Raw genomic sequence first — 17264 nt, forward strand, 5'->3', positions numbered from 1 at the left:
ATTGGAGAGTGAATTGTACAAATGAACTAGTATTGAAATAAAAAAAAAGCATTTATACATAATGGCATTCAAATGTGCATTTATGAAAGCACTTCTTTAGTTATTAGAGCTTTGCAAGACTTTTCTTGAAAAAAATGAAAAACATCATCACGACCTAAGTAAGAGTATGAGCTACGTTCATCGACTGGTAATCTTAAAATATTTTTAAAAAAATAAAAATTTTTGCATCCCAACATGGCGCTAAAACACTCCAAAAATTAACTCTACTCGAGTAAAACTAAGCTTTCACGGCTTAAATTAAGCAAAAATAGGATTTTGTAAGCGTGGTCGCTCACTTTACTCGCTCGAAATTAGACGAAAAATCAGAAATTTCAAATGAAACGTTATCGACACAGAGAAAATACTTGAGAAATTGTTTATCCTGGTCGAATCACGACTGAAAGGGATTTAATATGATATATCACTCGACCCATTCCAATGATTATTTGTGGTACCTAATTTTGCGTGGAGAAAAGTAAAACACCCGAATACAAATTTCCTCCCCATTTCCAATGGTCGGGACAAAAAACTAAGTGAAGTATAAAACTAAGCGAATCACCGGACTTCATTCCCTTCGCTCATTGTTACTGATTTAGAATGTTCAAAAACAGCTGGCTGGTTATTTTAACTCCATCTCTTCTTGCTATTTTAAATATCAACACATGCGAGCACTAATTATTCCGCACTACTATCTAATTTGAAGCCAATAATAAGTGAGACCGATGGAAAAGAGTTGAAATAAATTAGTTTCATATAGAACTGTAAACTTGCATCAGCGGCAGTGAGTGATTCAGTAAAACTCGTCATCGAGTGCAAAATTAGACGAAGTAATTGACATGCTGTCGTTTGGGTTGACGGAGGATTGCACATTTTTTAAGCTATTGGATGACAAACTTGTCGGCAACTGTGATTTCCGTATATTATTGCTGTCATATCCATAACCTCCACGAGATACATTGGGGTTGGCAATACTTCTTGTCGATGTGACCTTTTTCAGTGCCAGAGAGCGCCCGGGAGCTGTGGAGCTATTGCAACTGTTGTTTCTTCTTCGCTGTCCCGGAGATATACTGCGACTATCTCTTGAAGACAACCTCCCAATATTCGAATTCGCATTGCTATGCATTCCTCCTATTGATGACACATGAGATACATTGCCACTATTGTTTATGATTGCACTGTGCTTCGTTTTGTCATGTGCATTGGAAATGAGCGGAATTCCGCTTCTGTTTCTCGGAATTGACTTATTCCGACTGCTTCTGAGATCACGCTCCTCGGCACTACTGTCCAAACCATGCTCTGATCTCTGACCCTGTCCTGGGTTAACTTGTGAAGTCCTACTGGATGTTTTCGGAACAGACAACTTAGGAGGTATTAGATTGCTGCTTCGAGATTTGATTACAGGTCTCTGTACAGTACATGGTTTCGTAATCATGGGTCTTTGTGTTCCTAAGAAAACACAAAATTGACCAGGCGCATTCAATTCTTCGATCAGTACAATATCAATCTTTTAGTTATCAACATATCTCGGCCATTTCGAGCCAATTCAACCAAAATGGACTCAGCTAATACAGCATCTGACCACAAAAAAGAACAAATCAGATGACGTTTTTTTAAACCATTTAGGTACAAACTTGATTTCAAAAAACCAGTTTTTTTCACGATATTCAGTCAAAAACAGCATAAGAAATCGTTCTCGAAGGCAGAATATATTCCTATAAAATTATTGCACCCACAACGAATGCGCGTTGTACTTTGTTTGTTGTACCCGACGAAATCTACATATTTCAAAAAAGCTTTCGAATACGTACCAACGATAAATATCAAATGCAGTTTGACAGTACAAAAAGAGACTAACTTTCTCACTACTGTTCTCAGTCAAAAACAGCATAATAAATCGTTCTCGGAGGGAGAATACACTCCTATGAAAGTTATAGCAATCACAACCCACAATGAATGCGCGTTGTACTTTGTTTGTTGTACCCGAAGAAATCTACTGATTTCAATAAAGCTTTCGAATACGTACCCACGTTCAATATCAAATGAAGTTTGACAGTACAAAAAGAGACTAACTTTTCTCAAATTACTACTGCTCTCTTTGTAGAACTGCAGAATATTCTTTTTCCAAAACTCCACCAGAACTGCTAACATCGATAGCATCGACACAAGAACTACAAACGCGGTAAAACTGGACGCGATCAAAATTTTTTTACGCCCATTTAAAAAAAGCCCGATATAATTGATCTGACAGCTTTTTTGCAAATGACGCGAACGAATTGAAGAAAAATCCTTAAAACCTAAGAATAAGCTACACATTTTAATACGAAGTGCTGCAAAACTTTCAAGGTGTTACATTATTTGCAAAACAGAGAGCGATTCTTTAGATTGCGCTTAAAAAATTCGAAACCCTGCACGCACCGAATACTTTCAAGGAATTTGTTTCAAACGGCAGCTGCAGAAGAAAAAGGTGACTGTTTACTGATTCTATATTTTATTCTTCTTCCTACTTGGAGTAGCGATTCGCTGAATCTTCGAAAACGCAATGTGGGCAACAACAAGTGGAGACATGTGGTAATCTCACAAAAAATGGAAAGCATGCCTCGCAAACTAAATTAACTCGACAGCTGATGTAGCTCGGTTAAAATCGGAGATATGATCTCAACGTTTCGAGCTGAAAACGAAACAAGCAACTGCATTTTGAACGCGCTGAAGTTTATAAATCTAATCAGCAGTCAGATCAAAATAGAGGCTGTTACAGTAACTCCGCCTTAAGCAAAGAAGCGAGCTAGATGAGCAGCGTTTTAAAATAATATATACTTACGTATTCCAGAAAGTTGCCTTAGTCTTGAATTACGATTGATCTGTTCGTTCATTGATAAGTTTTCATTGAAAAAAAAACACCTAAGCTTCTGGCGTCTTTTAATTTCAATATTTTCACGTAAGTTTGTCACAATCTGGGGCCAAACATTCAACCTTTATTTCGTTGATTGACAAGAAAATCAGCTTCTTCTGCATTAAAGACTAGTCTTTAAGACCTGAACACATATTTTAACCGACGAATGAACTTTTCGATCATCACAGAGAGTCTCAAAGATCGACTGGGTAGGCACAATTGGATGTCGTCAGCATTAATGTGGTATGGCACATAAAGTTCTCTCAGTACATCGCCAATAAGTAGAAGATCAATAAGGAGCAGAGGCTTTACAGAGCGTTCTGTCAGTAAATTAATTGTGAAACCAGGTGAGTGCTTCGCCCCTAATGCCCCACCTATTTTGCGAAACTGAAAGCAGAGTATCGAAGGTACTACTGAGGCCAATAAAAATTAACTTTATCTTTAAAGCTACAGAAAAGGAATTGTTTAACATATAACACGAAAAAGATCGACTGTTTTTACGAGATAAAGGTGAAAAACATAAGAGCAATGACATTTAAGGTAAAACTAAACTACACGGCCTTTTAAAATAAACTGAACGCATCCAACAGTCAAAACAGTCAGAAGATATATCTAAATATTAACGTCAGATCCCTGACAGCAAAACAATTTGAGCACTGAAATTGCAGGCCAGGTTGTATCTTGACAGCACTCTATAGTGTTGAGAAAATCAAACCATTCTTTTTCTTCAAATAGTTAAAGCAAATAAAAAAGTCATAGAAACGTTATTTCTCGAAAAGATGAAAAATTTGAGCAGTTATACTCGAAGGCCAGATTTTAAACCAGCAGAGTATTCTAACAACAACCCACCATAGGGTTGTAAATGTCATTTCTTGTGAACTGAAAGCATTTGAACAGAGTCATGAACGCAAGGGAACAAAAAAATGTTGACTTGTTTTCCGAAAAAACTTCAATTCTTTAATTTCCAAAAACATTTATACGGCCTTAAAGCTCTTTGAATTTCAATAAAAAAATATGATTGACACTTTTGATAGAAACAAGACAAATTGAAATAACTGGATGAAAAGAAAATTTTTCATTCCGCTGAGAAATCTGAAAATTAAAATACCTTTTTGAAGCTAGTCGATGACCTTTTTGGTGACATTTACACTTTTGCTGTTCAATATTTGAGTTTGTCCTCCTTTCAGCAGAGGGAACGAAATTATTTTAATGAAAATCCAAAGTTAAAACGCAAGATTTTCATAAAATCTTTGCTGCGGAAAAAAATGAGGACTCGGACACATACTACTAATAATAATAATGCGTTTGTTGTCCAATTTTCCATTGTGGCGGGGTGTGACATCCGGAAAGCGTGTTAGCAATGGTTCAGAAAAGGCACACTGAATTGCATTCAAGCTAGTTCAGGGAGGATAACACGTTTTTGCATGCCATTCGATCAAGGCAATCTGTGGATTTGAGGCCTTAAGTATTCAGGTCTCGTTTTACACAATCGATCCAGCGTTGTCAAGCCTTCCTGCTGGTCTTTTCCCTGGGACAGAAAAATAGTCTGTTAATTTTCGCGCATGATCATTTTCTCTTTCGTGAACATGGCTATACCATCGTAACCGCGACCGCACTTGCAGCTTGTCCAGATCAGCAAGACCTGACTTTTTAATTACTGCTTCGTTGGAAACTCTGTCTGTATAAGTGACTACGGTAAACCTACGCAGAGCTTTCATATCAGCACTCTTAAAAGAGCTTGATTTTGCCTTGGTCTGCACCCAGGTTTCAGAGCAGTACATCAGAACTGACCGGATACAAGCTCCGTAGATATCGCATCTAGTATTCAAGTCAATATCTCTATTCGAGGAAAAAGGCGCTATTTGCAGCCATTTTGTCCAGAAGGCTGCTCTTTTGACCGAGGATGCACGTATTGCGTCCCTTCCAACTGAAATCATATCACCCAGTTAGCAGAACTTTCCAAATTGATTAATCCGTCAGTACCTTCCTGACTTGAGTGATAATTGTAAAGATTATTGCATCTTGGACAAACAAAATTAATGCAGATACGTCGGAAACTTTCACTCGATTGCTCATTTGGATGAAAAAGACGTTTTGAACATTGACTTCAGAAAACTACATAGAAAACAGTACACTTGATTTTATCAGGTGAAATGCCAATCAAATAACGCAAGCATAGATGAAGACGTAATCCAACAGCCAAGATGAGACCAAACACTAAGCTACTGTGTCGGAAAAAATGCCCAAAAGCAACAACAACAACAATGTTTCACTTTGAGAAGTCCAACTTGAGAAAACTTTGATCGAGCGGTAACTAAGCAGACAATATTTTGAGTAAAAGACAGTTGATCCTAAAACACCCAAGCTCAACTGTCTTCACTTAAGCTCAACTGTCTAAAACACCCAAGCTCAAATGCATTTACACCGAAGCGTAAATGCATTTTAAAATGTTTTATCCCTTTGAACAACTTATTGTGAGGCAACCAAACCGATATAGCATAACCTAAAACCATTTTAACCGAAGAAAATGTACACAGACATTCTTGTATCCAATTGCTTTACATTTGCTGCTCGTCCAATACAATTAAAACATTGCAAAATGGCTATGCGAATAGAAAAACAGAGGGAAGTCAAAAACTTTTTGAAAAAAACTGAAAAACTTACATCTACAAAAAAAATTGAACCGTTTGTCTCATAAAAAGCTTAAAGGTCAAGTAAGCATTGATAATCAAAACATAGGCCATAGACAGTTAGAAAAGAGCCATGCCCAAAAAGAAATTTAAAAAAATACTGAACCATTTTAACAATATAAAAGCACTGAACTTAAAAAGAAATCACAAGTCAAAACTCGAAAAAATAAAATTGTGCGTGAACAAATTCTCAAGATTTTTCCTGAGAAAAAAAACAAAAAAAAAATCGGAAAAACCTATATAAGAGTACTCACTACAATCATTACTCTTAATACTTAGCGATAAGTTTGAGCCCATAAGTCTTGAAAACGAACTCTTGAAACATCCAACTTCAAAAAACGTTCTGTAGTCTATAATACGCTAAACGAGTTGATTCAAACGAAACCATGACAACGAAAACAGCAAAAAAAAATCATTGGCAATCAGAGTTGATGAATTCACAAATTACAGAAAACTTTTTAATTATAAAAATTGATTAAAATTTTTCCATTTAAAAATGAACAAGCAATTCAAAAAAATAAGCCGACAAAAATTTGGACGAAAACCACGTACCCGAAAAAAACTACCTTAATTACTACCTAATATGATAGTTTCTTTAAAGCTAAAAAAGCTTCCCACATGATTCTACATTTCAACTTGCAATGAGCATGCATGCCTATACGCGAGATTTGTAATTTGGGGGAAAATCTAGTTCCTGGGGAGACACTTGCTCTCGCAAATGTAAGATTAAAACTTCATCGAACAAAAGAGCTACTTTTAAATTTTATGAAACAAACACTGGTACCAAAAACTTTTCGAGAATTGCATTGCGAAAAAAAAAACTGAAGAGCTAAAAAAGCCAACAGGCAGTTGGAAAAGAGTCAGTGAAAGCAAGTACACACAAAATACCAACTTAATTTTTGAAAAAAAAGTCTCAACTTTGGAACTTCAAAGAAAAACATAGATGCCCTTAAAGCTCTTTGAACTTCTGGCACAATTTCTGATTGTCACTTTTTCGATAAAATCGGCCCAATTTGAGAAAACTGATTCAAAAGGTAAGTTTTTTATTTCGCTGGGAAATCGGGAATTAAAATCACTTTGCCTTCCTTCTAACCACGGAAATTAACTGAACTTAAAATAAAAACAAAAGTCAAACGGCAAAAAAATTAATTTGAGCCTGATTTAATTTAAGGTCTTTTCCTGAAAAAAAAACCACCGCGACCTATATAACTACGTTCATCCACTTTTTAACATTCGCACTCCAAAACATGCCAGGTTAACACGTAGATGCCCTTAAAAATTTGCATTCATTGTTCGCATGTATAAAAAGACTTACTTCATCATGCGTATAGAAAATTTAAGAACGTTAGCTGTTAGAACATTATTTTTTATTTAAACTTTAAAAATTGCAATACATTGGCATTTTAACATTTATCAAGTTTAAGATAAACTTTTGTCAAGTGAAACGCTAGATAAATAAAATTTCACAACCAAATTAAATTTCTAGCGATCAGTCGGTTCATTTTAATGTCTTATTTTTAATTTCGCTTTTAATCGCCAACATGTTTGACCTCGAAACTTTCCGAAATCTGAACGACGAATTGAAATACGAGCTGTATAAAGACTTAGTCGAAAATGTTACTTATTTTAAACGAATTATCGAAAACTTAACTGTATCAACGAAAGAGGAAGAAAGAGGAAACAAATTTTTTGATCTAGAAAATTTTAAAAACACGGGCAATTCGAAAATTACAGAAAACAAATTTGAAAACGAATGGAGCAAGATTGGAACTCGGAGCAGAAATCAGAACAAACGAAGCGAAAATAACCAAGAAAGCAAGAATAACCAAGAAATCAAAATACAAGCAACCAATATTCAAGAAGAAAAATTCGACCAGCAACGAAAACATTTATTTTTACCACGAGAAGGAGAATATTCTGGCCTATTACTGGGAGACTCAATTGTTAACAGAATCAATGGGGAACAAATATCGGAAAATGTGTTGGCGAGAGGATTTGGTGGGCACAAAATTTCTGCATTGCTGGAACGCGTGAGAAACAGTAAATCGCGACATTTTAAACATGTAACTACGCTAATTGGAATAAATGACTGCCTCTCAAGTGATTTCGACGCGAAGGAAGCCGTGAGTAGCTTAGAAAAACTAATTTATCTCATAAATCATAAATTCTCCCCAGAAACAATTTCACTATGTACTGTAACTCCCTTAGGCGCTTTTAGAAAAGATTTTAATCCAAATGTACAGAAGCTAAACAAGCAAATTCTTAATTTAGTACGGAATGTAAAAGACTTGGGCGAAGTAAAATTGGATATTTTAGACATAAACAAAATTTTTAGTCAAAATACAGATGCTCTTAGCTCGGATGGTTTGCATCCTTCTGATGGGGGTGTTGAAATTTTGGTGCAAAGTTTTAGAGATTCTTTTAGGGGTTCTGATATTAATGCAAACACATGTGAGATTACAACCCGCCCCAGAATGAAGCAAACCCAACAATCATCAAATTTAGATCCAAAAACGGCAGAAATGTTACAATTTTTCCAAAACGGTGCAAAATTTTTTAGGAAATACTAGTTTCGCATTTTTTCTTGGTGCAAACTTTGGCGATTATTTAATTTATTTAACCTATTATGCTGAATATTAAATTCTGGTTGTTTTGTGCAATTTTTCTAATTTCCAAGGCTCAGATGGAAACTAAAGAAAAAACTATTGTTTACTGGGGCTATCTAAGCTGCCAGCAAAAGATATTATCAACGAAATGTGGGATAAATGAGCGGAGAGCTACCACACTGACTCATCTTTTCCTTTTCGCGTTGTTACTGACCCAAAGTGGGGATGTTGAAAAAAACCCTGGTCCTATCGAAACCATTGAAACAGTCTACGGTATCTGCTCAAAAAATTGTGCAAATCTTAAATTTGTTCATTTGAATTTTCAAAGTATTATTAGAAAACGGATGCAATTGAAAAAATTTCTTGATGATATGGGCGAAAACACAATTATAGGAATTTCCGAAACGTGGCTTAAAAAAGAAGATAGTGACAATTTATGGAATTTCCAACCTAGAACGCATGCGATGTTCAGATATGATAGGCAATCAGCGGTAAAAAAGAAAGGCGGTGGCGTTTTGTTATATATACCAGTCAAATTGGCTCCGAAATTGAGGCCTGATCTAAATTTATTTGATAAAGAAAAATATGAGTCAGTGTGGGTTGAGTGCAAATCTACATTTAACATTTCGAGTAAAGAAAAAATGTTAGTTAATTTGTGTTATAACCCAAGCAGATCAAACTTTATTGATTTTTTGGAACAATTAACGCTTAACATAGATAATGCTTTTTCAGTTTCTAATAAAATTACGCTTTTGGGTGATTATAACATAAATTATCTGGATAGCAAAGAAAAAGAAAATTTAGATTCTATAATTATTCCATATGGATTGAAGGTTTTTTGTCCAAACGATGAGACCAGAATTAGTTCCTCAACAAAAACTCATATCGACTACATAATCAGTGACTATGAAACAAACGGCATTGAGTTTTGTTTTGATACACCTTATAAAACCGACCATTTTGCTTCATTTATTTTGACGGATATAAAATGCGGCAAAATTTTACCGAGGATAATTACGACTTTCAATAAGAAAAATTATCAGAAAAATGAATTTTGCAATTCACTCTCCGCTCTTCCTTGGTATCTCTTATATCAATGTACAGACGCACAAAACATGTTCTCGACGATGATTTATTTAATTTCTTGTGCTCTACAGCAACATGCTCCTATCGAAAAAAAGTTTGTTCGTAATTTTAAACCAAAAAACGTGTTGAAAACGGAATGGTTCGATTCAGAATGTCAGCAATTGTTGACTAAGAAACAGAATTCACTCAGATCATATCGCAGTCAAAGCACAAGCGATAATTGGTCAAAGTACCAGTTTTTACGTAATCAAATGAGCAAATTGATTAGAAGTAAACAATTCGATCATTCAAAAAATTGTTTTTCACTTCTCAGCACTATCCAACAAAAATGGAAATATATTAACCAAGTTAGAGGTACATGTTCTGGCAACCATCGAATTACAGTTCTACGAAACTCCTTCAGTGAAATGATAACCCAAGACAAAAAAATTGCCAATCATTTAAATTATATTTTTTCAAACTTAGGCGAATTTTTCGGCGCTAAAAAGCCTCCGAATTACAACAAATCTGCCTCTGAATCTGCATCTTTTCATTTTCAACACATTACAGTGAAGCAATGCTTTGATATAGTTCGAAAAATCAATGTTGGAAAACCTCTCGGACCTTGTACCGTACCTGCTTGGGCAATCATTGACGGTCAATCAGTTATAGTTCCACATTTAACTTTTGTCATAAATACTTGCTTAGATGAGAACATTTTCCCGATCGAACTGAAAAAAGCAAACGTAACCCCTTTGTTCAAAAAAGATGACCCAATGGATGCAAAAAATTATCGGCCAATATCAATAACTTGTGCTTTTTCTAAAATTTTTGAAAAAATTTTACATGCCCAAATAACAGAACATCTTGACAAATTTCAAATAATGACACCATTTCAATTCGGATTTCGCAAAAACATTTCAACACAAGATGCTCTTGTTTATGTGACAGAAAGTATTCGAAATCAAATAGATTCAAAAAAAATCGTACATGCAGCTTTATTAGATCTGTCCAAGGCTTTTGATTCTATTTCGCATGAAGTTTTAATTGAAAAAATGCTTTCTCTCGGTTTTTCAAATGGAGCAAATGCTTTAATTGCTAGCTTCCTAAACAAACGTATTCAAAGAGTAAACGTCAATGGAATTTTTTCAGACTGGATTGAAATAAAACGAGGTGTCCCACAAGGAACGGTACTTGGTCCGTTGTTGTTCAATATTTATGTTAATGACATACAAGAGCGATTATATGAGGGTTGTACTTTAGTTCAATATGCTGACGACTGTATGGTTTTTTCCTCTTCTATAATTTCTGAGGATGCTTTGAATCGATTGCAAAAATCACTCAATAATCTAACGGAATTTTTTGCAGAGAACCAATTGAATCTGAATGCATCTAAATCGGAATTTATAACATTTTGTCAAAAAAATGATAGCAAAAATGTGGATACTGATAAACTAGTAATTAGTGGGCATTATGTAGCCAAAAAATCAGAATGCAAATATTTAGGCATAATTCTTGATTCAAGTTTATCTTTTCATGCTCAAATCAAAACAATTCTCCAAAAAATGGCCCAAGGGATTAAAACTATTGATACAATTGGACAACAACTGCCAACATTATCATTAGTTGCCTTGCTTCATTGTCTTGTTTTATCACATTTAGATTATTCAGCAATTTTTTTACAACAAATTAATGCTACTTTGATGCTATCTCTGGAGAAACAGTTGAACTGGGCGCTAAAAAGAACATATTTCAGATCGAATTTTAAATCTTCTTCCCTTCTTCGCATTAGCAAATCGTTCATTGGAATCGAGAAAAGAATTGAGTTAAAGTGTATAACATACTTATACCAATATCTTACAAACAAAAAGAAGGCTTTTGAAAATACACTGAGACTACCGACTGCCAATTATAGGCTCAACGAAAGAACGAAACAAATTATTTTTGACAAACATTGTTCGACTGCTTCTCTACAAAAATCATTTTTTCATTTGACTTCTAAAAAATGGAATTCACTGCCCATAATTTTGCGCAATTTAGAAAAATCGAAAACAGAATTCAAGAAAAAATTGAAAGAATTTTACGTGAGTGAATTGAGAAACAATCCTATATGTACTAATACAAATACGTGGCGTGATTACCGTTTTTGCTAGTTCTATATTTTTTAATTCAGTTTAATTTTTCACACATTGCTTGAAAGAGAAACTGTATATACTCTGTATATACGTTGTATAATTGGACTATCTGTAAAATTGTTTGTAAAGTTTTATTACCAGCTTGTTCCTAATTCTTAAATCTTTAATTTTCTATAGTATCCGAAACTTCATATACTTTAATCAACCAATTTCCGAACTGTAACCGATTTTGTTTTTTTTTTGTTTTGTTTATTGCTTGTTTTCTGATGTTTTGTTTTTGTTTGATGTAACCAATGAATTTATAACCAATTTTATTATTTACACTTTGCTACACTGATGCCTCGGCTTTTTATTGTATAGTAATTCAAGTGTTCTTTCTTCTTCTTCTTCTTCTTCTTCTTCATAGATAGATAGATCATTACGAGTACGTCTCAAATGGCATAATTCCCAAATGGCATAAAAATGAGAAACTTCCCAAATGGCATAATTTCCATGCAACAATTGCATCGAAAAATATTATGAGAGACAGGGGCGGATCTAGGATTTTCTCGAGGGGGGGGCGGATTTTCAAAAAATTTCCAAAATTTTGACGACCGTTTTTTTTTTAGGTCGACCAAATTGATTTTTCGAGCTCTCCCAAAGCAGACTTTTGCCCCTATTTTGGCTAAATTTTCTGCATCGCAGGCAAATTTAAAAAAAAACAGTCAAAAAAGCCGTTTTTGGGCATTTTTTGAAAAATTTTGACAAAAAAATCGCGTTTAGAAAAATTTTAGGGTCGGTCGGCCAAAAATGGATTTCTGAAAAAGTACCAAAGGGGGGACCCTTTGGGTCGGCAGGGGGTCAAATCCCTGAGGAAGAAGCGTCCGCCCCCCCCCCCCCCCCTAAATCCGCCCCTGAGGACAATTCTAGGAAGATTTAAAACATTTTTTTTTCCGACTTGATTTGTAACCGTGTGTCAGGGGAAGCTCAAGAGATCTCTGGGTTTTCTGTTATGGAGCATCTGAAGCCGGCCCGGCTGCTTCGTCTGTTGCTAAAACTCCCTTTACTCCTTCGCTGCGGCATTAATCCAAACTCCTAGCCCTTACAATTGTTCCACAGGCAACCAACACATACACCGTCATCAAGCAAGTGTCTGGTATTACATATGTAGCAGGATACAATTTAAATGCAGCGGCCGTGAAAATTTAGAGGTCCATCATCGTGAATTTTACTGGGCCCTCTGCACTTCGTATGTATTACCTACCTCTACACGTACATTTTACCTCCCTCCAGAACCAAAGTTACTTTTACTCTCCCGGTCACTATACCGGCTCACTCTACTCACTCCCAGATATCACAAATGACTAATGCCATTAACTCCTTTTTGAAACCAACAATCAACTGATAAAAAGAAACCCTTAGAGTACTTCAATTTAACTGTATCGAGCATCTGGAAAAACTCCCGGAAAAGCAGCTTTCATAGCCCAGAATCAAATACATATAGCACTATTGCAAGAAACCAGGTTGAGAAAACAAAGTCGTAACCATTCTCATGTCCTTTATACACGCTCATCCGTAAAAACAGAAGCAAATAAGTTGGTGGCCTCTTCATTGCCATCCAGAAATCTATACAGTACGAAGGATTTACTTTAAATACCGAGGGTTCGCTAGAGACTGAGTATCTCAGTGGTAGCCAGTTTGTCAAACTTCGTATCAGTAACTTTTACATACCCTAGATCTAGTTGTCGTCCCAAATATACAGCATTCCTTACTGATCTCCCGGTTGCTGGTGATGCTCTTGTACTGGGCAACGCCAACGCCCATCCCCCCTTCTGGAATTCGAATATCGAAGAAGATCAAACTGGCCAAGTATTCTCTAATGAACCACGACACCCAAACATGAGTACCTGTTTGATATAATGCACAACATTCCTCGCCAAAGATTTCCCTAGCACACTTCAGTTCCTTTTACTTCCCTCATTCTGGACCTCAATCAAATGCCTAGGGTCCGACTACCACCCTTGACTTATGGAAATACGCCTCGCGAACAACATACACTTTTGACATATTGAAACTCTCAGGACGGCAATTTACGAAGGTGATTGATGAGGGTGTCTTCGTTGCGAGAATTCCTTTCTTAAATGCGGCTGGGGAGAAACTCTTCAGGGATCTGGTGTTCATGGCCATCACAACAACCAGCTATTACGACAATTATTCGAGACTTGTCCGCAGATCTCACTGCATAAAATCTAATCTTTGCGGACAAGTCTCGTCGCACGATAGGATCCTGAAGGCGTTAGCAGGTTTCTCTAAAATTATGGTTCGCAGGTTGAGCAACTAAATATGTGGCCAACAGGCCACCATTCTTTTTAACAAACTTGTATCCCCACCTAGAATTGTTCATTGTTGTGTTTTCCAATCGCCAACTCTTTTTAATTTTTACGTCCATGACGCCCCTTTTTCCACGAAAATGTTTGCCTCACTTCGACGCTGAATATTTCCACCCCTTAGCCCAAAGCCCCGACGTTGAGGAAGCATCGTGCTCACTATATTGTTATCTGCACCATCTTTTTAATTTTTCCACCTCCCGTGAGCCAACAGTCTAAAGAATCAATTACCTTGCTTTTAAAGAAAAATTTTAAGAAAATTCAAACTTTCCTTTTAAAAAACAAGCCCCTCTTTCTCAAAAAAATCCAAAAAATTTTAGGGCTTACTTTTTACCCGACCCTATGCTTTGCCGCTCAGGGCAAGAGATCTGCGGACAAGTCTCGTCGCAGGATATGATTCTGAAGGCGTTCGCAGGTTCCTCTTGGGGTCAGTCTAAAGAAACCCTACTTTTATTAACAAAGCCTTAACTTAACCTACTTTAGCTTATGCCTCCACGGTCTAGGAGCATGTCGCAAAATCAAGCCCTCTGTGTGATCACTAGCCCAACTCTTGAGTTACACTGCCCACCTGCTCAGTGGAGTCGAGATCCTGAACGTTCCAAACCACCAATCTCTTGACTTATCAGTTTTTAAGCCCCACATACCACTCGCATCACGCATATCATTTTAATCACTCTTCCCCCACGTCAAGCTCGACAATCCAACCGAAGTGCTTTTACAGACGACACAGACTCTCTTTAACAGACCAAAACAAGAACACGCTCACTAAAAGAACATTGCTCGGCTGGCCATATTAGAAAACAGCAAATCAACAAAGGAAAACTCGACAGACCATTATTGGTTTCTGAAGGATTTTGCTTAAAAAGGCAGGCCAAGACAATTTCGAAAGGAACCAGTAGAACGCTACATAGAAACCAACTACTTGTCCAAGATGCAAGAACATAACTGGCCTCAAAAACTACCTTACCAGAATGCAATAACTCGGTCGAGACGGGAAGCAAAAATGTGCAATCTGCAACAAAATGATAGCAAACAAGGCAGCAATTAACAAACCACGCCAAGAAATGCAATGCCCAGCAACCAGCAGCAGCAATCACACGAGGAGACAGAAATGAATGCCCGTTCTGCTCTAAACCGATGGCAATGACAAGACCAAAACCCGCCATTAAATCTCAACTACTAAGAAGTTTTTTTAATTTCGTCTTAAACCACCACAAGTTCCTAAAAAAACCACACTAACCTCGTAACCAATTTCTTAGTAGAAATTCTTCCCTCAAAAGTCATTTGTATTCCAACTCCAAGCATCAACCCCCTGCAGTCCATTCCCAGAAACACCAGCTGTTAAACACTTACTCGACTTTTAAACACTTACCTCGCCCGCTTAGACAACCAAGTTTCCCACTTAGATAACCGTCTCTTGTCGCCCAGACTTGTTGCCACATTTATCACTTCCACAAAAATCCCCCCTTTTACTCCCGCAGACCTGCGGTTAAGGCCGGTTGAAGTAGCGAAATTCCTTAGCCTGGAGACGGATGAGCAAAACCTGCCCAACATGGGCTAAGTAAAGAAAGACTAGCATGTAACGCACCATGGGTGATTGGAGTTTTTAACACATTATAAATGAAAATCGCAGATGTTAAAAATAATATCTGAATCCTTTGTGCACTCTGATAGCACCCAACTACAGGAAACGTAATTTCAAATTTTGGAAAATTTTTTACTCAAGTGTTTTTTTTAATACTTCGAAAAACCATAATGACATCAAAACGCCACATCGCGGAAGCTCAAATCAAATGAACAGTCGCATTGCAGTGCAAAATGTCTAACTTCTGAAAGTACTCTCACAGTAGTTTAAAAACCTTTTTGAAAAACCATTAAAAACGTCATTTTTCAGAAATAGAAAAGTTTGGCTAGTCATATTTGGATTTGCAACCTAAGAGAGTACTCTGACATCCCCCAACTACAGGCTTAGGAATTATCATTTTTTTTTAAAATTTAAACTTTCTATAAAACTTTTGAAAAAAACAGATAAAACGTCATATCTGGGAAAGTACAAATGTTTGAGCAGTCATACTTAGAGGCAAGATTCGCAACCTCTGAGAGTACTCCGACAACCACCAATTACGGTGTTAGATATTTCAAACTTTTCGAAAAAAACTCCAATTTACGTTTTCTGTAAAAAAAATTTAAAAAAAACGATAAAACGTCATATCTCAAAAATACAAAGATTTGACCGGTCACATTTGGCGGCAAGATTTGTTAGCCCTGAGAGTATTCTGATAGCGCTCACTACAAAAATGGACATTTCAAAATTTGAAGAAAAAAAAATTAAATTTACGTTTTCTTGGAAATTTTTTGAAAAAATCCTAAAAAACGTCATATCTCGAAAACTATAAGAATTTGAGCAGTCATAGAGGCAAGATTCGCAACCCGTGGGGGTACTCTTAGAAATTCCAACTACACGATAGAGATCTACAAAATCTCCATCGTGCTGTCTCAGATTTTCTAAAAACTTTTGAAAAACAATCATAAAAAAACGTCAAATATCGAAATCTACAAGGATTTCAGAAGTGAGCTTTGGAGGCAGAATTCGCAATACCTGGGAGTACTCTGACAGCACCAAACTACAGGGTAGAGATTATCAAACTTTGTGAAATTTTTCAAATTCAAGTTTGCTTATTTCAAAAATGATAAAATAATCCTTGACATCAAACTGAAAAATCGAAAAAAAAAAATTTCCAACCATTCCAATGTGCGATATAGTTTGAACGTGAACAAACTATTTCGTTAAACATGCAACAATAATACATTGAAGAAGCTTAAATATGACAAGGTAGTTTACTCAAGGATCGAAAAAGAAGAAAAAAAAGAGAGAAAAAAGATCGAAAAAGAAGGATCGAAAAAAAGATCAAAAAAGAAGTATAGAAAAAAGACAGAAAAAAAAAATTAAAAAAGATCGAAAAAGAGAATTGAAAAAAAAAGATAGAAAAAATATCGAAAAAGAAGAATTACAAGAAGACGGAAAAATAAGATAGAAAATCAAGATAAAGAGACAGAAAGAGTGGAGACAACCGTTTGACCGTAGTACTATTTTGAACTGAATCATCGAAACCAAATTGAAAGTTAAAAAAATAGGAGACGGGTAAATAGACACAGTCCAATTAAATGAAAAAGCATGTATACAGACTTAAATTGACGTCGAAAAAAACTTACTGAAAAATTAATGACCTTGCTGAAAACTAATTGAAAAATTTTCTTCAGCATGGCAATATATGATATAGCTTAAACATGAAAAAAACTCTTTTGTTAAACATGCAAAATTTTTATGCTTAACCATGGGAGATAGCTGTCACACGCATTTACATATAGTAGGGATAGATAGATAGATAGAGAGATAGATAGATAGATAGATAGATAGATAGATAGATAGGAGCTGAACTAGTGAAAATCATCACGACGTACATAAGTGTATT

General features: G+C 35.9%; 1 protein-coding gene across 1 annotated transcript in view; it reads right to left on the minus strand.

The window, feature by feature from the left end:
- Positions 1–645: 645 nt before the first annotated feature.
- LOC134839170 (uncharacterized) overlaps positions 646–17264 on the minus strand; it is a 41724-nt gene continuing 25105 nt past the window's right edge. The window contains exon 3 of the mRNA XM_063854631.1: positions 646–1485. Within this exon, the coding sequence (XP_063710701.1) occupies positions 830–1485 (656 nt within the window). The 3' untranslated portion in view covers positions 646–829. The remainder of the gene's footprint in view (positions 1486–17264) is intronic.

Source organism: Symsagittifera roscoffensis, chromosome 2 (genome assembly GCF_963678635.1).
Source record: "Symsagittifera roscoffensis chromosome 2, txSymRosc1.1, whole genome shotgun sequence".
Taxonomy (NCBI): domain Eukaryota; kingdom Metazoa; phylum Xenacoelomorpha; order Acoela; family Convolutidae; genus Symsagittifera; species Symsagittifera roscoffensis.